The sequence below is a fragment of the Zosterops lateralis genome, assembly GCF_965231275.1.
Source record: "Zosterops lateralis genome assembly, chromosome: 3".
Classification (NCBI taxonomy): domain Eukaryota; kingdom Metazoa; phylum Chordata; class Aves; order Passeriformes; family Zosteropidae; genus Zosterops; species Zosterops lateralis.
In genome coordinates, this window is record NC_139764.1 from 11,211,604 (window position 1) to 11,238,723 (window position 27,120).

A 27,120-nucleotide genomic window follows, 5' to 3' on the forward strand; every position below is an offset into this window, starting at 1 on the left:
CACAGAGTTCCACCTCAGCACGGGCAACAATTTATTTGCACTGAGCGTGGCAAAGGCAGCGGAACGGGCCGCCCAGGGGAGGGAAGTCACACATTTTCCCTCTGGAGACATTCCGGCCCCTGCCGGGCCGGGCGATCTCCTGAGGGTCCTGCCGATCTCCTGAGGGCCCCGCGGGGCCGCGGCCATCCCGTGGTGCCGTGCGCGCGCCACGCACGCGCCCAAGCCCCGGCCCCGCGCAGGCGCGCGCCGCTCCCGGCTCCCCGCGCAGGCGCAGTGGCGGCGCGGGGCGCGCGCGGCGGGCGTTGTGCGGCGGCGGCGGGGCCATCATGGCGGGGTCCGCGGGGTCCGCGGGCGGCTCGGCGCGGAAGCGCCTCATGAAGGAGGAGGACATGACCAAGGTGGAGTTCGAGACGAGCGAGGAGGTGGACGTGACGCCCACCTTCGACACCATGGGCCTGCGGGAGGACCTGCTGCGCGGCATCTACGCCTACGGTGGGCGGCGGGGGCGGCGGGGACGGGACGCGGGCCGGGGGCGCGGGGCCGGGGCGCGGGGCCGGGGGCCAGGAGCGGCCCGCGGGCCGGGGCAGGGCCCGGATGTGCGGCCTGCGCGCCTGCGCCCTGCGGCCGCCGCCGGGGCCTGCCCTGACCGTGTCCGTGCTCCCGCAGGGTTCGAGAAGCCGTCGGCCATCCAGCAGCGAGCCATCAAGCAGATCATCAAGGGCAGGGACGTGATCGCCCAGTGAGTGCGGCCGGGACGGGGCGGGGGGTGCCGGTCACACTCCCTGGCTTGAGGCTGGAAGCGGAATCGGCCACCCGTGGGGCTGGGCTGGTGCCTGGCAGGGTGTGGGGAATGACCTGGAATTGTTTGGACGCTGGGATGCGTTGGCCAGAGCAGCTGTGGATGTCCCATCCCTGGAAGTGCTCAAGGCCAGGCTGGATGATGCTCTGGGCAGCCTGGTCTAGTGAAAGGTGTCCCTTCTTATGGCAGAGGGGGTGTTGTTTAATTTCCTTCCCGTCCAAACTATTCTGTGGTTTTACGATGTGGTATGCAAAAGAGTGAAATTACCTAACTTGTGATCCTAACATTGGGTTATGCCAAAGTTTGTTAGGTTTAGTTACTGTAAAAAATAAGTCTTAGAGACAAAAAAGGATGTGCATCCCACTGAAAAAAAATATTTTCTTGGTCACTAGTGTAAATTACTAGCCTTGCAAATTGCATTGGCTTATTTCCATTTACTTGGAAAAAAGTGTATGTGTAGCAGATGGCAGAAAGTTAAAATGCTGGTCTGATAAGGGGTGAACATGCCAGATCTGGGGACCCTGGAGTGTTTTGTCTCAGCTTCTCAAAGCTGCTTGACAGCAGATCAGGCTGTGATCATAACAAGCCTTTGTTGGCACTGCTGAGTTCCAGTGGAGGGGTGGGATGTGTTAAATTGCCTGTGCTGTTTGTCCAGACATGCAGAGTGTTCACCGCACCTCTGTCTCTCAGGTCACAGTCGGGAACAGGGAAGACAGCAACATTCTCAATATCTGTTCTACAATGCCTGGACATACAGGTAATCTCATAGCAGCACCTGCTAAAAGTAATTTTTACTAAATCACTGGTCCTTATCATAAAAGTGTGTTCTCTAAGAGCGACTGAATGAGGCTTTACATGGAAATCTTTTAATTACAGGCAGCAAACCTCAGACAGAATTCTGACAGAGAACTTCACCAGACTCTGTCACAATTTAACTGTTAAAGCCATTCTGGCAAAATAAGTTCAGATGGTGTTTTGTAATCATAAGGTTCTCTTTAACAGCTGACCTCTTTCACCTGTTAGGGCAGAGTTAATCCCTCAGGGAGCAGAATTGTCTTCAGACAGTCCTAACAGCATCATCAGCCTGTCTGAACAAGTGCCACACGTGGCACAGAATCAAACCTAGGCTTGTGACTGACAGCTGTTTGCTTTTGTTCTGCCCAGGGGGCATCGTGTCTATCCCGTAGTTTTGGGGTATAACTTGGATGTGTAGATGCAATTGAAGAAAAGGGTGGTTTTCAGTGGGCTGGGATTGTTACTTGTTACTCATCTGTCACTGCCTGGGGACATAAAAGTAAAGGTTACATGTCCTAAGTGGAAAGGGCAGCTTTTGCTTTATTTCTGTAAGGTGCTCATAATACTTTTAGAGGCGACACTTCAAAACTTGGTGTTGGAGTCCTTGAGCAGTGCCAGGTATTTGTCTGAACCAAACACACAGAACTGAAACAGTCTTGGAATTTGGTCTGTTCTGCAAGAAATGTACACGCTTTGTTTTTTTCTTTAGTGCAGAATTGTGTGATGGATCTTTCAGCTGTGCCATTTCACAGACACAGCTCAGTGGGATCTGGCACCCTGTGGCCGTGATTAACTCCTGTGGGGTCCCCTGTTTTACAGGTCCGCGAGACCCAAGCCTTGATCCTGGCGCCAACTCGGGAGCTGGCTGTGCAGATCCAGAAGGTAGGAGCCTTTCCATGCCTGTCTGCAGAGCACTGGCAAGGCCTGGGGCCAGTGCTCTGCTGTTTCTCTGGCAGAGCTCAAAGCACAGCTTTTTCCACTCTTTCTTTCTGTTCTGAGAGAAATAACAAAGGGTCGTCTGATACAGGGCCCTTTGCTCCTCAGCATTATGTTCATTACTTTGGCACCATGAGATTTTGCACAGCCCTGACTGACTTTTTAAGGCCAGCACTTCTAAAGTAGTTGTGATCCCTGGGGGAAATGAGTTCCCAGTGTTTTAAGGCCTGCTGTTGTGGAAGTTTGGGTAACAGACATTAAAATTTCCCTCTGACTCCTTGTGCTGACGTATCTGAAAAAACTCACAGACCTGCATCTCCTCAGGGATGCAGCCTGAGGAGAGCTCCTGAGGTAATGAGTCCATTTCTTTGTGTGCCCACAGGGGCTCCTGGCCCTGGGAGACTACATGAACGTGCAGTGCCACGCCTGCATCGGGGGCACCAACGTGGGGGAGGATATCCGCAAACTGGATTATGGGCAGCATGTTGTGGCCGGCACCCCTGGCAGAGTGTTTGGTAAGGAAATTTATTGTAACACTGTTCATGTAACAGCAGGGTGAACTGCAACAAAGTAACAACTTGCTGCTCTGTTGCCTGGAAAAGGCTACAGGGAAATCAGTGCTGGTGGTATTTTCGTTTTCTCTGTTTGTGCTTTGCTCTTCCTTGTCAAGGAGACTCTTTATGTGGTGGCTTTGGGGAAAGAAAAAAGTATTACAGTCCCTTAAAGGGACTGTACAGAATCTTTACAGAATCTTAAAGGGGATAGGAGCCAGGCCTACATGAATGCTAAAATTAGGCCCACATTTTCTGTGCCCTGGTGGTTGCTGCATCTTTGTTACATCAGGTGCACTTGCAGCTGGTACCTTCTGGTTTCACTGTGTGAAGAGTTTAACATTTATGGTTTAACATTTACCATAGCAGTTAGCACAGGGGTAATGGTGCCCTTCAGGCTCACTACTTCTGTGTCTGACAAGTTTCTGTCACTGGGAGAACATGAGCTGGTCCCAACAAGTGAAAAAAACAAAAACCGCAAAAAATTAGCAGCTGCCGAACTGGGCTGGTTCTCAAACAGGATCTGTGGATTCTGCTGACAAAAAGTTCCTCTGGCATTTTGTATTTCTCCCATCTGTCCCTCCTCCACCAGAATGCCCTGCCAGGGGTGGGAGCAGTCTGGGCTCACCTTTTTCAGAGCATTCTCATCTCACAGAGTGAAATCTTACAGATATGATCCGTCGCAGAAGTCTGAGAACTCGTGCCATCAAAATGCTGGTTTTGGATGAAGCAGATGAAATGCTCAATAAAGGTAAAACATTTGCCTCCATTTTACTTGCTTTCTCCTTGCTTCTTTGGGATTCTAGGGTGTCCCATCCAGCAGGCCCACTTCTAAAAGTTGTTTTTTAAGAAGTTAGACTATTACAGTTAATTGTAGGCTGTAAGAGGTTAAGCTACACAAAATACCTTGTCTGATGTTACTGATTCACACAACAATGTTCATCCCATAGTACAGGCCCAGAACTGAATTCCAGCTCAGACTGTGAAAGAGGAGCCTATTTGTGAGAAGGATGTGCTAACTGTGCTGTGTGGCTTGATTTGCACTGCAGGCTTCAAGGAGCAGATTTATGATGTGTACAGGTACCTGCCCCCAGCCACACAGGTGGTTCTCATCAGTGCCACTTTGCCACATGAAATCCTGGAAATGACCAACAAATTCATGACAGACCCCATCCGCATCCTGGTGAAACGGTGAGTGGGTTTCCTTGGAGAGAACAGGGACTCTGAGTTGCTCCAGGCCTGGGCACTTCACAGTATTAACTGATTTAAATGTACAGAGGGTGTTTCATGTTCTTCCTTCTCACCATCCCTGAGTGTCTGCAGGTGTGCTCATGTCCTGTTTTCCAGCAGGGACTTATCTCCCTGACTTTATCCTTGTCCAGTTCTGTGTGCCACTGTTTAGCCTGGCTGTCCCCTCATTCTCCCCGTGGAAATCTATCCTTCACACTTAGCCTATTCCTGGGCTCCCCCAGAGGATTTTTTAGGCTTCCTGTTATAATTTCCTATTACATAGCAGGCTAAAAAAACCCTTTAGCTGACTGATCCTCAGTGTTGTTGGAGTTTACACCTGGTGGTGTCACAGGTCCTTGTGCACTGGGACTTGGGAGGAGTCTCCCTCTTGCCTGAGCTCTTACACTGCCCCATTTTAGCTTCCTGAGACTTTCCTCAGTCTCTCCTGTCAAGAAGCTATAATGTAAAAGTGATGAGAACAGAAATATTCCCCTTTGGAGCTGTGTGGCTGGAGCAGAGCAGTTCCAGTCTCTGCTGAAAGGGTCACATTCAGGGCCCTTCTTAAAACTGACTTTTCCCAGGACTTCCTAGAACAACCTGGACTCCATCTGGACCCAGCAACCCACAGCACAGGGGCAGAAGGGTGGGCTCAGGTGAGGCACACCCACCCCTTCTAACTGCTATTCACCTGCTTGTGGTGTTCTTCCCTACAGTGATGAGTTGACCCTGGAAGGAATCAAGCAGTTTTTCGTGGCTGTGGAGAGGGAAGAGTGGAAGTTTGACACCTTGTGTGATCTCTACGACACGCTGACCATCACCCAGGCTGTCATCTTCTGTAACACCAAGAGAAAGGTACTGGGGCCAGCAGAGGGGTGTGGTGCTTCCTGAGGGTGACTCAAGCAGGGCTGGGTTAGTTCAGAGGTCTGGCTGCTCCCCCATTTGGAAATAGTTCAGTAGGACCATGGGTTAGACCTTTGGGATGTGCCTAACTTAACAGAGGCACAACTGACACAGCTGACAGGAGTTGCCTTTTTAGAGAAGTAGGTAAGAATGTGCTCAATCTAATTGCTTATAATTCCCAGAGCAAAACCACACTTCCTTGAATAAATGCTCTTAATTCATTTCCTTTCAGGGCTTGTGGAGCCCTGTATCATAGAGCTGATGCTTTGTAAGCATTATTTACTTCCCTTTGTCTCAGAGTGCTTGTAGAAGTGTCTCTCAGTCCATACCAGCTCATCTCAGCACACACTGTGGAGCACAGCTGCTGTGTCTGGCTGTCTGAGCAGAGAGCTAACCCAGGCTGTGTTCACAGGTGGACTGGCTCACAGAGAAGATGAGGGAAGCCAACTTCACAGTGTCATCCATGCATGGGGACATGCCCCAGAAGGAGAGAGAGTCCATCATGAAAGAGTTCAGATCTGGCGCCAGGTGAGTGGCCCAAATGCTTCCATCAGTGGCCCCTCAGGGCAGGGAAACCCAGAATACTTCCTTCAATGCTTTGTTCAGCTCAGATTCAGGACAACTGATTTCCATCCGTGGTGCTGAAGGGTTGAGAAATTGCCACTTTCTGAGGAGGGATGCTTGTACCTCTGGGTGTAGAATTAGTCTGTTCTGTGTTGCTGAAGACATTGGAAGTTGCTGCATTTAAAATACATCAGGGAAAAAATGTTTGTGCTCTATCTCCAATATTTTGAACAGTTGGGAACATTATTCCTTCTGAAAGATCTAAGCTGGTTTGGTCCTGTCTGGACTGAAGTTTGGTGATAGTGCAAGAGACACTTTCCATGCAGCAGAAGTGTGGGTGGTGCTGGTGTGCTGTGGGGAGCAGGAATAGCAGGGGCTGCTCTGTGCTGGAGCCTGGGCGTTCCCAGAAAAGCCCTGACTGTGCCCCTCTCTTTGCAGCCGAGTTCTCATTTCCACAGACGTTTGGGCCCGGGGCCTGGACGTGCCTCAGGTGTCGCTGATCATCAACTACGACCTGCCCAACAACAGAGAACTCTACATCCACAGGTAGGCTGGGGCTTCCCCTGGGGCTGGGGGAACTCCTCCCCCCCACAGCAGCTCCATCCCCTGTTCCCTCTTCCCTGGGCAGGATCGGCCGCTCGGGCAGGTACGGCCGGAAAGGCGTGGCCATCAACTTCGTGAAGAACGACGACATCCGCATCCTGCGGGACATCGAGCAGTACTACTCCACCCAGATCGACGAGATGCCCATGAACGGTGAGTGCTGCTGCTCCCCCTCCTGGGGAGGCCCCGGTACTGCTGGGCTGCCCCACACCCACTTCATCCTTTTAATTCTTTTCTTTTCTCTCCTTCCAGTGGCTGATCTCATCTGAAGGTCCATGGTTAGCAGGAACTTGTACCGTTTGGTACCCGCCCCAATTCTGTTTTAGACCCACATCCTTTTATCGTATTTTTGGTCATATGTTCTTGAGTTGAGCTGCACTTGGGAACTTGTGTAAATATTGTCTCTACTCCCACCCATCTTTTTCAATAAAAAAAGGAAGTTTGACCACAACCTGTGCTAAATTACTTTAACCCAGCATAGTAACAGGCTGGGAGTTTTGAGATTCTGCCATACTTGGCTAGGATAATGAAACAAAACATTGGACGCTCCCCATATCTGGGTTCTTAAAATATAAGCCTTCCTGTTCTCTACCCTTTTGTTATTGTTGTGCCACACCACCTGATATACTTTTAATTTCCTTAACTTAACCTTTAAGGATCAGACATCTACAGGAAAAATCTGTGGCCTGGCCCTAGCCTGCTGTAGGAAAATTGACTTATGCAATAACCAGGAATTTCCTGCTGGTTACATCGTTCTAGAGCCAGAAATCACCACACTTACTGCTCCAGATGAGGCTTTCCCATCCCAAGGAACTAGGGCAGACACTTCCTCAACAGCAAGTATCCTGTCCTGTCACATTCTCCACCTCTTTGTGCTGCTGTACCGCGTTACATCTGCCCTCCTTACCTCTGCTCCTGTGTCTCTCTTGGCATGATGCTGTACTTTGCCAGCTCCAGGATCTTCCATGTAGCTTTCCTACCTCGCTCTGCCGTGTCCCTTTGTGAGGCAGGAGTTGGCCAGAGGTCAGCTCCATCTTCTGCTCTGTGCTTTCCTGCTGAACTCGGCTTTTTGCATGCTCAGGGAGGACAGGGGAAGCAAGGCCTGAATACACCAGTTTGCACAGAATTGATCAGCTCTCAGAACTCCTTTCTGAGTAGCAAAAGCAGCTGTCACCTCCTTTAAAGCCCTGTGAAACTCCTCAGTTCCCTGAGGAACCCACTCTGTGCACCAATCTGCTGTTCTTAACAGCACACAGAGAGAAGCTGGGAAGTACTAAGCTTGTTCAGGAATCCTAATTGTAAGGGGTTACATGGAGTACAAGGGGTACCATGGAGGTGAGGCCACTACAGCTTCATGCCTCCATGTGCCACCAGCAGCAAGGCTGAGCCAGCATTGCTCCTGGGCACACACAGAACAGGCTCACACCACCCATCCACATCAGTGTTCAGCACCAACACCCTCAGCCTGCCCCTCCACCTGGTCACCACATTTTGGGGCTGTTGGGGGCTCTGGATCCCTCGAGGCACAGGGCAGGGAGGCTCAGCTCATCCAGTACCAGCCTCAGGACCAGCAGTGTGCTCCAGAACCAGCAGCTGGACATTGCCCACCCCTGCACATCCTCACTGTGCTGCCCTCCCCCAGCACTTGGCCTTGAGACATAAGTCTATCCTTAACTGGCCCCTGCAGAGCCTCTCTTGCCTCCACAGAGGGAGTCACACATAAAAATGGAACCCCACACCCTCCAATCAGTCTAGGCCTTGTCCCTGCCTTTGCCTCATACCAACATAGCCATGTCCAGCCCTGACCCAGCACTGCCCCAACAGCTGGCTCCCAGGCCCCTTACCCCACTGAATAAATCCAGCTCACTGTTCAAGTGACACAACCTCACTCCAGGCTGCTGCCACTCCAGACATGCAGTCCCTGTGACCCCAGGCCCCATCCCAGTCCCTGGAATTTTCACCTCCATGCCCACAGGATGGAGTCCCCTCTCCCAGGAAAGGGCGAGATGGAGTTAACATCAAACAAGGACAAAGCAGCAACCTGCTGCCCTATGACCACCCCCTTTTATCCCCTAAAACATCAGTTTTGTCACACTCAATTAAAAGCTATCTTGACCCCTCCCTTTCCCTACCTGTGATCCCTCCCACAAGCTCGAGGGGATTTTGCATTGATGCTGCAACCTCATGGCACAGTGCCCGGGAACTCTCCCCCCACAAACCCTGAAGAGTCCAGATAAAGCCTTGCAACTCCTTGTCCACATGCCAAAGGAGTTCTGCTTTTGCCATCTCTGCAGGGCACAGCCTCAAATCTGACCCACACCTTCCTAGAGACCACGAGCAGAAAGGGCAGGTGTGGCCCTGCCAGCCCCTGTGTGACATTTCATTAGTAAGAGATTAATCACCAAAGCGTTGGCTTGTTTGAATAACAGTATTTAATCTGTACAGGTTTGAGATATCATAAAATGCGACATTCCTACCTCCTCTTTAGCATCATTCCCCTGGAGCTGAGCCCTCACCTGCAGAGGGCAGGAAACCACCACTCCCCAGCAGTTCTTTGCCGTGCAAAAGTCACAGTGCAATTGCTTTAGTCCTAGACAGATGATTTCCCTCACTCGAGAGAGGGGAGATGTTAAAGTTCAAATGTTGATGAAAATTGTTACTATTTAGGAATGCAGAAAACCCAGCTATTGCACACAGCCATTTCCAGCTGAAACTACAGCAGTTAATTATTCAGCTGCCTTTACACTTCCACACAGCTGATACTGATTTAGCCAAGAATGAAAGTAAAGCCAGTAACAAGATTTCAGAGTGATACAATTGTTGGAGGGCAGAATCTGACAAGCAACTCCACAAGTCAAAAGCGTGCTTAAGAACAGCAGGAGGTTTTCCTATACAGGGAGGGGGTATGAGCTGGACAGAGGTCACCTTCCAGAGACAAGCATGAGAGGAACATCGGCTTCAATAGAAAGCTATGAAGTACAATAGAACAAATCTGTTCATATAATTGTCAGGATAAGTATTTGACATAGTTTATGTAGTAGAATACAATACTTGAACATCTTTTAAAAATAAGCACGGATTTCATTTCATATATACACAACTGATTTTAATCATGTACTGAAAATAAATTACAGGAAATAACTTTAAAATGCAACAGAAGACAAGAGTTTCACAACAAACATTCCCACTGATTTTCCCAAGGGGGTGAGAGATTTGCAGTGCTCAAGGCAGGTAAATATCACAAATATATCAAAAAACTTCAAATTGTTGATGCATTCACACATTTACATGAGCCACAAACATTCCTTTACAGGAACTGCACTTAGCTACCACGGAACCAGGTTTTGCCATAAACTACAAAACTTTGATACAAAATCGTATTTATATATTTATATTTCATATACATGCCCTATCTGTGATTTCTTAAAAAATAAAAACTAAACACACTGTACAGACAATCCTAACTCATTGCTTGGTAGCTGTAGGCAACATTTTTGGATGGAATTTCTCCCCCAGTAGAATTAATGGCAATATTATATACATGAAGGCTAAACTGCAGAAAAAGACAGCTCAGTTCCGATATGCACCTCCCTCGGGCCCAGGCCTGCGAGTTCAGGGCCAGGCACCCTCCGTGCTGAGCCACTGCCTGCCTGACACCCCAGTTCTGTGAGAGGAACCAGCACATGCATCTGTGGAACGCTGGGAAAAGGCAAGAAAGCAAGAGACGCGTTGTGATGGAGGGGCTGCTCCCACCAACGCTCGCTGCCGCTGGCGAGGGCGGTGCCGAGCTGGGGACACGGGGCTGCTCAAACACTTCCCTGAAGTCAGCTCCTGCAGGGGACAGGCTCCCCCTGTAAGCCAGAGCCTGCACGGACTCACAGCGCTGGGGAAGCTCCCCCTCCCTCCCCGAACACGGGGCACCAGGACTGTAAAACTGAGCCCCTCCCTCCCACCCCGGCGGGCTCCATGGCACCGGTTTGTCTGAGAAGCTGAGCACTGACAAACTTATCTCTTCCCCGGTGATGGCAGCAATCTGTGAAGCCAATCACACTAAACTACTTCTACAGTTGATTGTAAACTTTGGTTTATTTTTATTTTTTTTTTTTTTTTTATTATTGAGTTCTCATGGTACAGCAAGCATGTCTAGGATGAGAGGGCAGAGTTGAAGAGGAGACGAACTGTCAGTCTGTCTTTAGTCTCGCATGGTGAGCCACCTGCTCGGTCAGGCCTGCTTTGATAGAGTTTTTTACAGACTGCCTCATATGATCCTCCATCAAATTATCACTCATGGGCTTCAACACCTGTGGAATGAGAAATGTGCAAAAGAAACAAGAAAATGAGGTAACCAAGGAAAATAAGATATAAAATCATATAAAGAGATGAGACTTGAAATCATGAAAAAACTTAGAATGATGAAGTCTGACACAAAGTGGCATGAACTGAAAGAGAAATGAATTTTGCTGCTAGAGTAATGAGGTTAAAGCAGTCACATGCTATGGACACAAGTGATACCCCTCCTACACAGCAGTAATTTCACTGAATTCAAACCACTTTACAGTTCCTAGAAGATGGATGTGCAATTCCATACCCCATATGCAGCATCAGTCTGGTATGGTTACAGCATTTATGCAGACCGGCCCAGACGGTCCAGCTTATTGTCCTATATGTGTAAGTGTGAACACTTCAGATACAGAAAGAAAGTTAAAAATACTGGCTAGTTTTTCTTCTTGTTATTGTTGGATGAGAGTCGCTGTCGCGGCACTGATGTGAGAGCACGACGAACCGTTCGGCGTCTAAGGACTTCAAAGAGTTTGGAAAACACCTAAAACACGAATTCAGCTGTTAGGAAAAACGGCTCTCACAACACAGCAGAAACTCAATCAAGATCAGAACAAAAAAAAAAAAAACCCTGATTGCCAGTAACTTCTCACCTTCCTGGGATTCCTCTGAAGCAAGGAGGGAAAAGAAAGGCAGAGATTCAGAAAAATCAACATCAAGAACAAGGATTTAATCAGAGTGACTCAGACAGGACCTGCAGTGCTTTGTGTATTACTGGTGATGTGCAGCTCTAGCAGCAACACTGCTGAGGTCTTTTGGAGACCACCTTCCTCCAGCCCACAAGTGGCAGCATAAGCCAAGTTCTCCCCCTTCCAGGAAAGGCAGCAGCCCAACCAAGCCTTGTGTGCTTGGGGTATCCTGCAGCAGCAGCAGCTCCAGCAGTACTGGAGAGCCTCAATTGTAATCACTAGTGAGTGGTGCTAACTCAAGATTTAGTTACTGATTTATTTACTGATGCTCATTTCTCTATTTTTAAAAATCTACTTTTTCTGCTCCAATGTAACTCAAAACCTGACTGGGACCCTCAGCAGGTTGCTCAGATAGGCCCTAGTGTACCAGTGCCTAGGACACAGGAGTTTTCCAGCTGTGGAAGCAAGCATCTGTGCAGAAGGCTCCAGACAGTTATCTGCTCATGCCTCACAGGACACATTTTAATGTCCCCCCCAGATAAACTCAGTGCACCCTTTATTTCCAGTAACAAGAGCAAGAAAGCGTTTCCCTTCTGCTGGCACTGGACAGAGCTAGTCAGAATGCTCCAAAAACTAGTGGTCAGGAATTCTCTATACTGGCCTTACTGGCACAGCTGTGTCAACAGAGATCAGGCAGCAAAACCTCTATGCAGAAAGTTTTCTCCTCCAGCTCTGTTGTCCTTATACTCATATATTTTCTTTCAGGAATTTGTTGAGTATTCCTTGCAAACAGCAGTTGCACCCACTGAAGCTGTCACAGACAGCACAAGTCTCCCTGATGGAAGAAACCTGCTGTGCACCCTCTTGGTAGCAGCTGCTGAAAGCCATCACCCAGCCAGTTCTCTTCAAGGACTCATCAATTCCTTGCTCTGGATAAGGAAAGAGTTTTAAAGAGTCCCTCCACTTTACCATCAAAGCACTTAGTAACCTTCTGCACCTTCAGTAGCACTTCTTGGATAATATCCTAAGCTTATTCAACATTCCTTGTGTGCAGCATCTGTTCCTGAAGAGAGCAATCACGCCAGCAAGCAGATTTTCCCTTTGGCAGCACTAGCATTCTCTATTAGGTCTAGACCAGCTTTTCCCTCTCAGCACTGAGCAGAAACCATTTGATGTGTCTGCTCAAGACAGCAAGATTTTGCAATAAAAACAGATACCAACCTGTTCCCATATAGCTTCAGCGATCTGATCAATGGCTGTTCCAACTTCTCTGAATTCCCCAGAGTACTTAACGTATGCCCAAGTACAAAACGATATAAGAGCCATCCCCAGCACGAGATTACACAGGGCAGCTATGGAGTTCATGCCAAGGAACCCAGTCACTCCTGAGATTATGTACATGGCAAACATGACTGCAAATAGAGTGGCAGGGGTACGAGCAGCATAAAAGATGTTTTTGCCATCGTTGTGCTTCACAAAGTTTGCATAGATCTCGTCGATTTCCACCTCCAGTTGCTCCTGGTAGCGCCGGCAGAACTCCTCCCCTCCCATCTTCTTGACAGAGCGGAACTGCCGGATGGCGCTCTCGCGGAAATCCTGGTGCTTCTGCTCCAGGTCCGACGGGGCAATGTAAGGCTTGTCTCCCCCACACACCTGTGGGAGCAACCACACAGCACATCACACCCTGAGCTGCTGCTGCTGCTGCACACAGAGCCCCTCGCTGCCCTCCTCCCCCTGCAGCTCCCCCTGGCTCTGGGAGCCTCAGGCCCCAACAGTGAAGCTGCCAAGGTTGGAACTCCGGGCACTGGGAATTTCAGACTTTCTGTGCTGACAGGCACTGACCCCCAGGCAAACACTGCATTGGACCTGAGCCCGTGGAAAAGGCTTCCAAAATTGAGTGACAGCACTGGGATTGTGGGTGTGGAGTTTGAATAGAAGTGTGTGATATCACAGGGTGCAAAACTTATAGTTTAAGGGTTTAGAATATAGTAATATATATAAAGCAAGATGGAGGTTTTAGGGCACAGACCAGTCCTTTTTCACCACCTTCTTCTCCATGGGTCTGTGTGGTGTTTTGTAATTGGATAGAAAAATCCACATTGCGGGCCATGGGTGGTTGGTTATTGGGTTAAAAGTCAAAATAATTGAGGTATCATTTCATAATTGGACAGTTTATCCTTAAAAGGCCTTGTAGGGAGAGAGAGACAGCCATTTTCTACTTTGTAAGCAAGAACTCACAGCTTGTGAGACTGTAACATAGGTAAGAATTAATAAACATCTGAGTCTGAACACAAACTGCATCTCTCAAGCATTTAATCCCAGCTCTGACAGAAAAAGAAGATAAAGCCACAAGCCAAAGGTATTTTGGACCATGGCAGGGCAGGAGCCTCACCTGTCCAACCACACACTCCCACAGCACAGGACTGAACTCATACTTCCACTGCTCTCTTCAGGCAAGCCCAGGACAGGACAACAGCCACATCCCTGCTTTTCCCAGAATGGAGCCCTCCACATCCACCAAAACTCCCTGGAAAATGCCTCCCAGTCTCATCCTTCAGAACAGTTTCTTCCTATGACCCAGAGCATGTTAAACACCAGGAGCTACTGAGGGATTGGGAGGCCACCACACAAATAACTGCCACTGTTTTCTTACACTCTGTGACACTGCACCTGTTGTTCCTTACGTTTCAGGGCATTAGGGGGACAGTATTCTGGTTATGCACACTCAGCAAACAAGGCCTTTGGTTCATGAGGACAACTCAGAAGCTGCAGCAAGAACTACCTTTACATAATCCAGTTTTAAATCCAAAGAGTTCTCACTTTTGTTCTTAAAAATAGAAGTTTCAGAGCTGTGTCAGATCAAGAACATCATATGAGACATCTGGATAAAAAACTATTCCATAATTTGTGCATATCTCTACAGTGATATAAAAATATACAGTACTGGGGAACATTACTATGGAAACAAAGTCTGTTTAAAAGAACATCTGTTTCTGTTTATTCCCTGCTCCAAGTTAGAAACCTCACAGCTACAGTATCTCAACAACCATTGAAGATTTAAGTTTGGAAGGCAGACTTGGCACTTATTATAAACAACACATTTACTATTTCAAGACATTTTCCAAAATAGAAATAGAGGAGTTCCCTTAAACCAGCAGAACATTCTCCAAACAGCCTGCTAACAAATGGAACTGGCTTGTCTGCCACTAGCACTAGCTCTAACTTCAAAACAGAAAGCTACTTCAACAATTAAGACGATAATTAGCCTAATTAATTGGGAACTATGTTTGTAGCATGTTCTCACACCTACTGGTCTTTCTGGTGTACAGTTTCACAACAAGCACAGTCCTGTTGAGCTTTATGAGACATATAATGGTTTTCAGAATGTCCTATGATAAAACCTTGCACACCACTACATTAAAGTATGAAATCCATCCAGCATTCAGCTTAGAATCATGTAAGATCACTATGTTCAAGAGAAGAAGCAAGTGGGAAATTACACACACAGCTTTTTCAAAGTTGCTCTTGTGTTCCAAGGGGCTTCTTTGAGTTTTTGAATCACTTCAATCCTTGCATTTCACAGCTGATGAATAGCCACAATTCAGAAGCAGAACTAGAATTCCACCACAGTGCGACCCTGACCCAACAAATGTCTGCTCTCCTGCTTGTGCATTTCCTGTCACAGGATCTTGAGATGCTTGTCAAGAGCCATACAGGAAACTAACAGGTGGGAATCCCATTTTCATACCTCCCCAGCATCAGACACCCAAGTTCAGAGCAGGGTGCAGAAAACACACAAGTGCTGGCTCTGAGTTACTTTTCCCCACTGAAATGCTCACACACAGAGGACAACAGAGAAGCTGAAGGGCTGCATTTGCATGCAGGTGTTCAGGAAAGCTTGTGCCATCATACCTGCTCCATGCCTTTGCTGTACAAGTCTTTAGCTCCTGCCACAGCAGCAAGATTGTTCGCCTCAGCTGTTGCCTAGAAAACACAGAGTATCCTGTGTCATTGACAGCATTCCCAGGTTTTACACAGCATTACACCCCAAAATCTTCACAGCTCCTGATAGCCAGGAAAAGGCCACACAAAAATAAGTGGACTTTAACAATATACATTAAAGCATATTGCTGCCTTTCTTCAGCTTTCTAACACTGCTGCAAACAAACCTCAGCTTGCTTGTACAGGCTTTTCATCATGAGCAATCTCTTCTCAATGCTCTACTGTTAGTAAGCACATAAGGGTCACTAAACTGTTATATTTTAATCCCAGTACTGGATTACTTCCACTACCTGAGAGGAAAGAAGGAAGCTGGTATTATTTCTACATTATAGAGGTACAGTTTTGGTGTCAGTTGTAATTGTCTAGTTTGTTAAGAATTTATTTATTTTCTACCTGTGTCACGTCAGGGACAATTAATTGTAGTTAAAGTTGCAAGATGTAATTTTCTACATCTCCCAGTCAAACAGTAAATTACAGAAAACTCATGCTTAGAGAGTAAAGCTGAAAAATCCAACCAACCAGATAGACCTCTGCTCCATTTGGTTGATTTAATTTCATTTGGTTGATGAAACTGAGCGAAAATACCCAACCATCACAGTTCAGGTGGCTTTCAAATCACACAGATCCCTCAAGAACTACAGCGGTGTGGGGGAGCTTCAGGCCCACAGCAGTCATGATTCTTCAGTTGCAAAGAACTTATAAAGTACACATCATCTAATCAGATATGGAAGAAAATAAAATACCTGCAGCATAGATTTCGGATGAGGTAGCTCCTCTCCTTGATAGATTTTAATGTAAGCCTAAATGGGAATAAAAAAAGGTTTATTTTCTAAACATTCATGTTTAAGGAGAATAAGAAATGAGGGATGATACAAAGATAGAGCTCAGATTATTTCTTTGTAATACTGTTAAATACTAAATTATGCAATTTTCTTCATAAAATCTGGCAGGTTTTTTCCACCTTCTCTTTTCTATGCCTGTGACTGGGTCGCAGCAGGGGAGCAGAGCACCCTGAGGAGACACCAGCACTGTCCCAAGAAGTGACAGGTTTGACAGCAGGTTTCTGCTCTCAAACACATCAGGTCTTTGCTAAACAGAGAATCTTCACCCGTAACAAGAGTGGAGATGACTATCCCAGCATTTCTGGCAAGAGGTCTGCCCAAACTTACCCAGCGCTGGGAGAACCAATACTTACATCTCCCTCACATGCCTTCATCTACTCAAGTGTAGGAGGAAAAAAAACCAGATCAAGGCACTTAATGCAGACAAAACCCTTCCAGCAGCTAAGCAGGCAGCCTATCACACTGTGCCCCACCCCAGTTATCCTCAGGTGTCCCTTCTTTCCCCAGGGCTCCAGGGGGCTGGAGGAGAACACACATTTCATTTCCTGTCCAGCCCATGGCAGAGCTCCTGGGGCACAGCAGGCAGCAGCAGCCACTCCAGTGCTCTGGACAAGCTGTGCAAGTTACACCAGCAAGGCGACTCTCAGCCCCTTCAGGGGGGTTTCTCTTCACTCCCTTCACACCACTGCTCCCTTCCTGAGGAGTTTTTGCTCCAAGGGAGGAGAGAACAAGGTTATCAGGGTCCCCATGTACTCAAATGCTCTAGGTTGTAGAACAACCTACAAAAACATATAGAGTTATACAGGACTCTGTTCCCTTGACACCCTCGTTGCTTCTGGAGCTATTTCCTCCAAGTAAAAGCCCTCCAGTTCCCAACTCAGGCCTCACAATCTCAGCTGCAGATGCACAGTCCCAAGGGAGCAGCCCTCTTTAGTTACATAAGCAGGGCGTTTCTGCAGCACCCCACAGCACTGCTCCCCAACTGCACACAGGATGGCAATCAACGTTCCAGCAGAGGTTCTACACTTGGGGTTTTAGGATTGAGTCCTTTCTAAACTGCTGCTGAACATGCACTCCCTGCACTGTACCTGAGTGGGCCCTACTAGAGAAAAACTGGAGCAAAAAGCAGCGTGCAAACACACAAGCAGAGAGACTGAACCTCTCAGCTCCTGTGTTGATTTTACACCTGTCAGAACAGCCATCACTTCTGCATCCCACACCAGGTCTTGCCTTTTAAAAAGTTGCTTTGTTTTACAAGTGAAGTTGAACCAGCTCTGGGCTCCAATTTCTTCATTGCACATTTTGTTTCTGAACATCAGCCTAACTTTTCTACCACAAAAGTAGCAATGCAGAATTCCTGTCTTTAGGAGACAGTGGCATCATTCTTACCAAGCCAACTGTCTAAGTCATTCCAATTAAAAAAAAAAAAAAAAAAAAAAAAAAAAAAAAAAAAAGGGCTACACACACCAGACCAATCCCTGGTGATGTAGAGATTATGTTATCACATTTCTGCTGGTGTCACCATGATACCAAAAAAGCTCAAGACTAACAGCTGTGAGTATCATACACAAATATTTCAGAGCATAGTGGTGCTACACACATGCAAGTGTTTAGAAACCACCCTCCTTGCATGTTAAAAATCCAGTGGGGAGTATCTGAAATTTTCATTCTATACCTAGCAGTTTAGGAGTTGTTTTTCTATCTGTAAAAACTACATTAGACATACTTTAATTACAAATAACCGGAACAAACCAAACAAAAAAAAACCCCACAACCGGGATTTCAAAGTAAGAAAAAAATATCTAATAAAGCTTGAGCTATTTCAGCTTATTCACAGAGAAGAAAATAAAAGCCACCAACCCACAAATTTTGCCAGCAGTAGCTTGCAAAGACTGTACTGTTAGGAAGTAGTGTGCCAATTCTGGAAAGTCAGAGTAATGAAATGAAAATAAAAGTGAGCTGATCAGCAAGTGTCAGCCTAGATATCTTATCTTCTCTGGGAACAACATGGCCTAAAATTAGAATACTGTCTTTTAAGCTATTAACAGAAATAATTAGTATGAGTTTGCTTACCTTGAAGTATTCTACAAGATCTCTACAGGTCACCTTGGATCCACTAATCTCTTTTTCTACCAAGTTTTCAGGGGCAAGCAGTAACGGTATCAAATTCCGCAGTTCATTCTTAAAATCCTCATCTATATCTAGTAAAATTCAATCAATTCCAGGAAAAAAGGGGTTAGTTTTCAATCTTGCATCTCCTAAAGGAACACTGACAGCCCATGATCCTTCTAAATCCACAGCATCACAACTCTGAACTGCATTTTTAAGGTATTTAAAGGCTTACATACATAATATAGCTTTAGTAAGTTCTACCTACTCTTAATCTACCAATCTTAACTTCACACTGGGAGAACAAGGTTCCACTGTCCTTACAATTTTTTTCCTTTCATTTTAACTGCATTTCCCCAATTACACCAATGCACAATGACCCCACAGGTCTGTGCCCTCAGCACAGCAGGGGCTGGCATCCCACCACTGCAAGTGACTTTTACAGCCTTTGCCATTCTGATGCATTCCCTCTGCCTCTCCTCCTGCAGTAGCAGAACCCTGTGGCTTTTATTTCAGCCGTTTCAGAGCTGACCTGTTGTTCAGCAAGTTCCTAGAGAAAAGCCTTTCCAGAAAGAAAAGTCTTTAATCTTGGGAATTCTGCCTTCTGGAGCCCTTAGTTATCTTTGGAATCTCTATTTAATGACCTTTAAGCATATCTCAAGTTATCAGATTACAATGAACAGCTAGACACAAAGATTTCCATTCCCTCTGCCTGCTTAATTCCTCTGCTTTCAAACCACCAAAAAGAGCGAGCACACAATGCACATTTCTAAATCCTGCAGTTTCACCTTTTAGCCTTATATTTTCCAGACAGTCATTTCAATAGCTAACCATTACAGTGCTTAACTTTCATCATATAAGAAAACAAACTCAGTGATCCAAATAAAGAAACACAAAATGAAAAGCTTCCTACCATTCAATCTCCCATCAAAATTTGGATTTGTTGCAACTTTAAGACCAGGGTGGGGCAACAGGAAACACCCAAGATTACTGAAACAGGAGTGAATATGCTTCCTTACATTCTGTAGCTCTTCATGTTGGTTTTGCTTTACCTGAAGGAAAAAAAAAAAGGCAGTAAGAACTGCTAGCAGTTTTACAGCACTGCAGCAAGATTAACCATCATCTAAAAGCAGTAAGAGCACAAAAGTGTGTTTAAGCTTTTATAAAAGCAAAAGTTTAGGCTTTTATTCCTGAATCTAATAATGTCAACTTTTCCTATAAGTGGAAACTCCACGAATGTATTTTATTAGCACAAGGAGCCAGCTCATGATGCATCATTGCCTTGACAGCAAGGTGTCACTTAGAAGATCAGAACAGGATTACTGTGGATAACTTACCTGCAATCTTTTCTCCAGGAACTTTCTTCCTCCTTCCAAGCCATATGCATGTTCATAAGGATAACTCCAATCTCTAATTAAGAACATTAATGTCTGCAACAGGAAGAACAACAGCAGTGAATGGTTTGCATCATTCCTACGGTTGAAAATTCTATCATGTGTGATTATTTAAATATTTGGCTGCTCTAAAACTAAATGCATTCTAGATTACAAGCAAGGATACCATGGAAGTTTTTTTGTATATCTGGCTGCTTTAAATGAAGCAGCCTTGTAGTTCTGCGGTGCAAGAGTTTGCTTGTTTAAAAAACCAACTAAACAAAAAATCCATCACTAAACAGGACCTTTCCTCAAAACCATCTATCACCAGCAAAGACCAACCATATCTCAGAGTAATAAATAAGAAGGCAGCACAAAATTTTTCTCCTTAACACCTGCACATCACTTGACATTTTGATTCTTTTATCCCTTACAACTCAAGCACAAAGCTCTACTTGCCCAAAATGTGATCCTCTTCAGCATTTTTCCATTGGGTTTTTGCAAAGCCGTATGGCAACAGCGAAGGAAAATTAGTCTTGCAAAGAACTGGTTACCTTCAGCCCAAGTAATTTCTCTTCAGAAATCATCCTGAGCTCATTTTCTACACATTCAACTGCTTAAATCCATTTAACATGTAGTTACCTGAAACGGCTTTTGGTAAATTTCTTCCATAGCTAGTCTTCCATATTCTGTAAACAACTGAGAGAAAGAGCAGTGTAAGGGTGTGCCACATAGAAAACACATTTTCTGCTCTGAAATATTCTATTATGTCACTAAAAAATAAAAGCATTCAATCTTATATCTTACTACAGGTTGAGAATGGCAAACAAACCTCAACAATGAGTATACCAACCCTCAATAAGATTCAGGTAGGAGACATGATTCCCACAGGCTTCACAGTGCCATTCCTGAACTGTCAACACACTGCAGTTTTAAGTGGGTGGCTTGTGGGCTATTCTCAGAGAAAAGCTGGCTGCATTTCTCACCAAGCCAGCTTCCAACTCTTGCTTCCTAGGCTAAGGAGGTAAGCCTGTCTAACATTTGCCCCTTACTTCCCACAAAAGGTTTATTCCTGGAAATCCCAGGGAACTTGGCTCTAGCCAATGTACCAGACATTTAAATACAAGCCAAGTTCAGCAGCTTCTCAGATCTCTGCTTCAGCCCATGACCTTAAGTAACAATTGTTCCTGCCCTCCAGTAGAAAGGCAAGGCTCAGCTGTCTTCCTTTACTGCTTTCACCATCTTTAATGGCAGCAGCAGCATTCCTTACCGGCCTGAGCAGCCAAACCAGCCACAAGAACAGGAATTAGGGATAACTATCCTGGCTGTACAGCAGAGCAGTACTGCCAGGGGTCCATCCTCCTTCACAGATACTGGAGGTTCACATGATGGAAGCACACCAGAATTCTCCAGTACCAACCATCATTCTGCACTGAACTAACTCCTGGGGAATCTCAGGTAAATTATGGCTCAAAGGACAGTTCCAATGTTGATCACAAGAGCACCTGGGAACTTACAAGAGTAATTTAACACAGCTTAACTTCCAAGCCCTTGTCACCCTGAGCCTTGGCACTTGGTAATACACAAGCTATTCTCTAAAGCTACAGGTTTTAAGTTAAGGCGATAAGGTTCTTGCACCATTCACATGAATTCAGAATTCAATGGCCTGTGGCCATGATGTTCCATTAGAGGATAAAAACCACATGGTGAAGGGAAGACAACATTCTCCTGCTTTTACTTCTAAGCAGAAATAAACAGCAGGAGTTTCTCAGCTGAAAAAACAGAGATGGCTTCTGGGCAGAACACTTTTTCTGGTCTGACCCAAACTCCAACACTTCCTTACAAACTGATTATGAAATAACATCCACTTTCCTATTTCCTGTTTTAGGAAAAAAAGTAAAACACTGGAATTTCACCATTAATTATTTCCATAAATCATTTTCCTTTCTCATTTTTTCAGGAATTTCAGAACTTGCAATACAGAGAACAGAGTTCAAAAGAATCAGTCAGATTAGAAGCCTGTACTATTTTACCTCTACACTGGCACAGTAGAAGGATCATGGTGTTAATGCAAACACAGTTTTTAGAGACTGTAGAGTTTTACTATCAGGTCAAATTCAGTGTTTTACATGAAGCAGTAAAAAACTCCCAAGTCAGGTACACCAACAGTAACTTCCAGAATATTGTCAAGGCTATCAGTTCAGAAGCAGTTTAACAGAAATTCACCATATTCCTACCTGCAAATGTTGAAGGTCATCTTCCTGAATATTCTGAGACAAGTTGTATACCTGCAAGAGACAGACAGAGAATTAGTGTCATGTGAAACCAGTCTTGAAACCATATAGTCTCTTCCACACATTGAGTTTTTCTGCTCCCTCCAGAAAAAGTGTAACTACACAAAAGTCAGCAAGTAGAAAGGTGTCACAGAACACATCTCAAACAAAAATCACCTCCCTATTCAAAAACAATCCACCAGAGCCAACTCCACAGGACAGAGGTAGTGTTCTACATAGTCCTGTTTCTCTTAGATTGTGGCATGAAAAAAAGTCACTTGTCAGCCCTCAAAAACCTGCTCACTTTTGGAACTTCTAAGGCACAAGCTTAGAAGTAGTTTTGAGTACAGCACAATTGTCAGGAGTTTAACTGACTCCTCAACAGAAGCAGCAATTTTAAGTTTGGCTGATCACAGCATAATGTCACCCCAAACTGTATCTACAGCCTTAAAAAAGATTCTGTAACACATCTGTAAAGAAGCAGTTCCTACTTTGACATCTTGGGGGGAAGGGGATTTCCCAGTTCTGTCAGCAATTTAACTCAGCCTGGCCTTGCATAACCTTGATTCCACAGAGCAACTTGGGTACTTTATGTACTACACTGAAAATAGACAAAGTATGGAATTTTAAATCAGAGCTGGAGGAAGATATGCAGGTGAACTTTTCAAGCGTGGCTCAAGAGATACTTTTGCATGTTCAGGACAGAGGGTTCTGCCATTATTTGCCAGCATGGATGTTCTCACCTGGACAGAGCTCGTCATGGTGCTCAGGGCAAAAACCGTTGCACAGTCTTTGATAGTGGATTGGCTATCAAAGGCACCTTGGGTATCCATGAGTAGTACAGCAACCTGCAGGGTTTGGAAGAACAGCAGCAGTTACCCAGTGGCCTGGAGTGTCAGAGGGTCCCTGACCTGGTTAAGTCCTGTTTCCAGCAGGGCAAGTCTCTGCCCCTATGCCTGCCTGTGAAACCTCAGCCAGCTCCCTGCACACACCCACAGCTGAGTAAGCAGCACCAAGAGGGCCCTGGCATCAGCCTCAAGTGCCTGGCCTTGTCTGGCTACCTTATCCCACATCAGTAGCGCTCCCTGGCCCAGTGGGGGGCTGTGCAGAGTAACTGACAGCCCTTCTTCACTGGAAGAACATCAGCCTCAGCTGCAGACCTAGCATAAGTCATTAGAGCTAAGAGTAAAATGGTTACTTATAAATATATATCTCTTAAAATAATTATTTTCAGCAGAAAACAAGATAGAATATCCTGACTGTCTGCTGGAATGACAAGGAAGGAAGTGATATTAATGAAAAAAGTTTATCAGTTCAACTCCCATCTTTGGGATCTACAACACTCCCCTTCTCTTTTCCACTTATACACAAGAACAAGTGAGTGATTTGTTCCCAAAGCATAAGCAGATTCACACAACATAACTGGTTTTTAACCAGAGAAATGTTTGGTTAGCTGTGAAATTTGTTAAACACCACTAAGCCACTATTTTTAAAATCCACGTCCCACAGATTGGGCATCAGATGTTTCCTTTGCAAATGCAAAGGGTATGAAATTTAAATAACCTAAAGCTGATGATTCAGAACACAAACAGCTCAAGATCACCACCACTATTGTGGGGTAAATATTTATTAATGACATTAACACTTTGTTTCAGCATAAGCACCTCCAAGTAAACTTTGAAGTTAAACTGACTTAAGAGTTAAAAAAGAATCAAGTTAGTGCTTTTTCTTCCCCACTGCTGGATTCAGTCCCTTTTTACAGACTGTCTGTTAAAATTATATGGCAGGACCAGCTTCCAGACACTGAAGTACTTACAGCCATGCCCCACATTTCACTAGAACACAGCTAGAACATATTCTCACCCTTCAAAGAACAGTGTGTGTTACAGAGCTTTTCACCACAGCATTTGTCTGTAGATGGCATTTACAGCCATTTTAGTTATACAACATTCCCAGGATAACCCACCCATCAGCCTGGACAGGGAAGGCTTTGCCAAAACAAATACTCTCAGAATGAGACTATTGTTGAATTTTTCTGCTGGTTTGTAAGAACCAATCTCCATCCTTACACTGATAAACAGTTTTCAGATCTGTTACACAGCTTCTCAGTGCAAGGGAAAGCAAGCAGTGTTCAAACAGCCACTGTGACATTAAAAGTGTACACAGAAGCAAAATTCCTATTTAAGTTTTAGAATTAAAAAAAACAGTTTTGGCTGAAAGGGACCTCTAAAGATCATCTTGTTCCACCCCCTCTGCCAAAGGTAGGGACACCTTCCACTATAGCAGGTTTCTTGCAGCCCCACTGAACCTGACCAGGAATACTTCCCAGGACAGGGCATCCACAGCCTCTCTGTTTTATTTTTAACAAAACAGCAAACCAACATATAACCAAACCAAAAAGCCTACAACTCCTCCAAGGGAGACCTTGAGTAAACAAAGGGAAGTCAGCCAAGCACCCACCTTTGTTCCATTAGGTTTATCAATTACAAACACCTCACTCCAAATCTGAATGCCAGTGGTCTCCCGTTCACATCCACCTCTCCATGTAAACCCGGTCAATGGCTCCGTGTTGCCACCTATCCAGCAAGGAGAAGTCTACAAAACAAAAGGAAAAATTTATGTAAGACCAAGGAGGAGATTTCTATTTTTTTTTTTTTTTAACATGCTATGTTTTAGCAGACTTCCACACTGTTATTACATTTTCCTCACAGCCAGCTAACACCACTACACAAAGTATTAAAACACAATGCTACTGTGCTGTGTTTCAAGATCATCCACAAAGCAACACCATGGCATTTCAGAGGCTGCAAAGCTTTTCTGTCACTGAAGAGTGAATGTGCACAGTTTTTGAGTCTCAGCACTCAGAGGTATTGAGAACAGCACAGTTTTGTCCACCAGTTCCACTCTGCTCAAACACAAGAGCAGGTATTTCAACTCGGGAACAGCTAAACCCTTGCAAGGGACACAACACCTGATGTTAACTTAATCCTCTCCCTTCCCCTCACTAACAGCTGCCTAAGCATTTGAGCCCCTGCACTGACAGAAGCCAGCCCAAGACTCCCAATGCCATCTTGCAGAAGCCACAGAGAATAGACAATGACCAAAAGATTTACAATCTGTACTTGCCAGTTAAGGTCTGGTTAAGAGTTTGATAAATGTCAATCAACCCACCCATATTAAAGTTGAGAAGCTGTCTGAGAGGTGATACAGTTGGCAGCTAACATTCCTGGCTGATGGAATTGTAATGAGGTCTTTAAGGAGAGGGAATGCAGAGCAGCAGCTCACCCACAAGAATCCAGCCATTATATGAGCACGTCTAACCCAGAAATGTAGTTTATGCACTGGCAAGTAAGGAGGATGAGCAGGCGCCTCAAGGAAGTTTCACTTTGATAGGTTTTTCTGTAGGCCCCTGATCAGTTAAACTGCTGTCTGCCTGCCACTCCTTTCATGTAGGACTTCAGTGTATGTAAACCCTTCTTCCACAGGCTAGAACACAGGAAGCTGGGGTAAGAGACACTTAATGAATTTCCCTTGAACTACCCAGAGTAGATTATCAGCCAGGAAAGAGTCCACTGACAAGGTCAAAGTGGAGATTTCTCAACTCACTTCTGGGCTCTACCTTGCTGACGCCACCCTGGCAATTTCAGATAACAGACAGCTCAAGACATTTTGTCACATTTCAGAATACAACATGAGTCCCAGGGACTGTATAGAATAAAAATACTTGACACAACTAAGTGAAACTGCTTATTTCTAAAGAAGGATGGCAAAAAAACCTGCCCACTTTCCTCATGCCTAGCAGAACAGGAAATCCAGCAGCTCTGCATCAGCATTCTCCCAAATGCTATCACCACACCACTCAACTCCGCTACTTGGATCAAAGGTGAGATAAGCAGATAAATTCAGAAAATGAACACAGGTATGCAAGTCAAGAGTTCTACAAGTCTTTACAGGTAAGTTGTTTGGGTTTGGTTGTTTGGGGTTTTTTTTTCCCCCTTTCATTTGTTTATTTTGATAGGCACATACACCGCTACCAGAGACAATAAGCAAAACCTGAACAGCTTTTCCCTCTAGTTTTTTATCCCAGAAGATGCTTATGTTTCCAAAGATTCCTCTAGAAATGAAAGATCCAAGCCTGCTTTGTGCTGCACCACATTCCAGGATACAGTTTGGCAATGCTGTGTTCACATGTAGATGTCAATGGACTGCAGCTTTTTACTTTTCAAAAAGAATCTTTTATTCAGTATGTTCCATTTTTATTTTATACAAGAATACTTTATCCCATTTTAGTGCAGACATTATTCCTATTAGTAACAAACCAGATCAAAACCACACAAACAGTTTGACAAGTCCCTCAATGAGCACTAGGTATGACCTCATTTGATTTCACATGTGATTTGTACCACAGGAAACCTTGGTGTTTTAACACACAGCTTCACCTAAAGTTGCTTTATCTTATGGATGATGTACTTAAGGTTGCCTCTGACTGACCTTTGCATCACTTTGAAAAACTCCTAGCTTGTTACCTACATCCTTCCTTAGCTAAAGCTCAGTATTTTAAGTCTCCATCCATCAAGTTGACTTGAAAGATACTCAGGAGATGGGAGGAGGAAAAAAAGGCTCTTACCTGAATCAAGCTAGAAGTTGCTCTGCAATTTTAATCTAAGTCACCTGAAGGGCAATTTCTCTAAATTTACTCCACACTAAGGAAAAGCCCAATGCAGCTTTATTTGCCTAGTGCATCAACACACAGTACACCTTGAAGATTAATTCAAAATGAGGTTACACTCTTGTAAAAAAAAATAAACTTTTACATCTAAACTTACAGGTGTTGCTACATCCAACTCTTACTAAAGCTTAAGCCCTCAGGATCCTTGCAGGAGCTTGCTGAGTACACAACTGCTGCTGTTCCATTTCAAAAGAGCAATCATAACACTAAGGATCAGTGCTTGAAATGAAATGTCATCTCCCTGAAGGCAGTGATCAACCTCTGCCATGCCAAAATCCTACCTGTGACTTCAGCTGGCACCAGGGAGATTTTTACAATGGCAACTCTCCACATGACCTCTGGCCCTCAGTTTAAGACAAGAAAATGAGATTGTGAAGCTCTTTTTGGCAAGTTTTTAATTACGCATGTTAATATCCACATAAAAGGCCATCCCAAAATTCTTGACTG

General features: G+C 45.3%; 2 protein-coding genes across 8 annotated transcripts in view; one reads left to right on the forward strand and one right to left on the reverse strand.

Annotated features, from left to right (window-relative positions):
• The first annotated feature begins 293 nt into the window (after window positions 1-293).
• EIF4A3 (eukaryotic translation initiation factor 4A3) lies at window positions 294-6,829 on the forward strand. Its single transcript, XM_083856100.1, has 12 exons — window positions 294-492; window positions 667-739; window positions 1,490-1,556; window positions 2,414-2,476; window positions 2,913-3,045; window positions 3,752-3,832; window positions 4,131-4,272; window positions 5,025-5,163; window positions 5,624-5,739; window positions 6,214-6,321; window positions 6,404-6,531; window positions 6,631-6,829. Exons 1-12 carry the CDS (start codon window positions 327-329, stop codon window positions 6,645-6,647), a joined length of 1,233 nt encoding a protein of 410 aa, XP_083712226.1. The 5' UTR covers window positions 294-326; the 3' UTR covers window positions 6,648-6,829.
• A 1,963-nt stretch (window positions 6,830-8,792) lies between these two features.
• ATL2 (atlastin GTPase 2) overlaps window positions 8,793-27,120 on the reverse strand; it is a 40,323-nt gene continuing 21,995 nt past the window's right edge. For 5 of the 7 annotated variants that reach the window (XM_083856350.1, XM_083856349.1, XM_083856352.1 and 2 more), the window contains 11 exons: window positions 24,405-24,539; window positions 22,688-22,792; window positions 21,909-21,959; window positions 20,314-20,370; window positions 19,636-19,728; window positions 19,212-19,350; window positions 18,263-18,390; window positions 16,091-16,147; window positions 15,258-15,329; window positions 12,567-12,998; window positions 8,793-10,679 (listed from right to left, as the gene is read on the reverse strand). In XM_083856350.1, coding sequence (XP_083712476.1) covers window positions 10,560-10,679; window positions 12,567-12,998; window positions 15,258-15,329; window positions 16,091-16,147; window positions 18,263-18,390; window positions 19,212-19,350; window positions 19,636-19,728; window positions 20,314-20,370; window positions 21,909-21,959; window positions 22,688-22,792; window positions 24,405-24,539 — 1,389 coding nt within the window. In that variant the 3' untranslated portion in view covers window positions 8,793-10,559. Of the gene's footprint in view, window positions 11,201-12,566; window positions 12,999-15,257; window positions 15,330-16,090; window positions 16,148-18,262; window positions 18,391-19,211; window positions 19,351-19,635; window positions 19,729-20,313; window positions 20,371-21,908; window positions 21,960-22,687; window positions 22,793-24,404; window positions 24,540-27,120 lie in introns of all 7 variants that reach the window. The other 2 variants (XM_083856351.1, XM_083856355.1) reach the window with 1 other exon arrangement.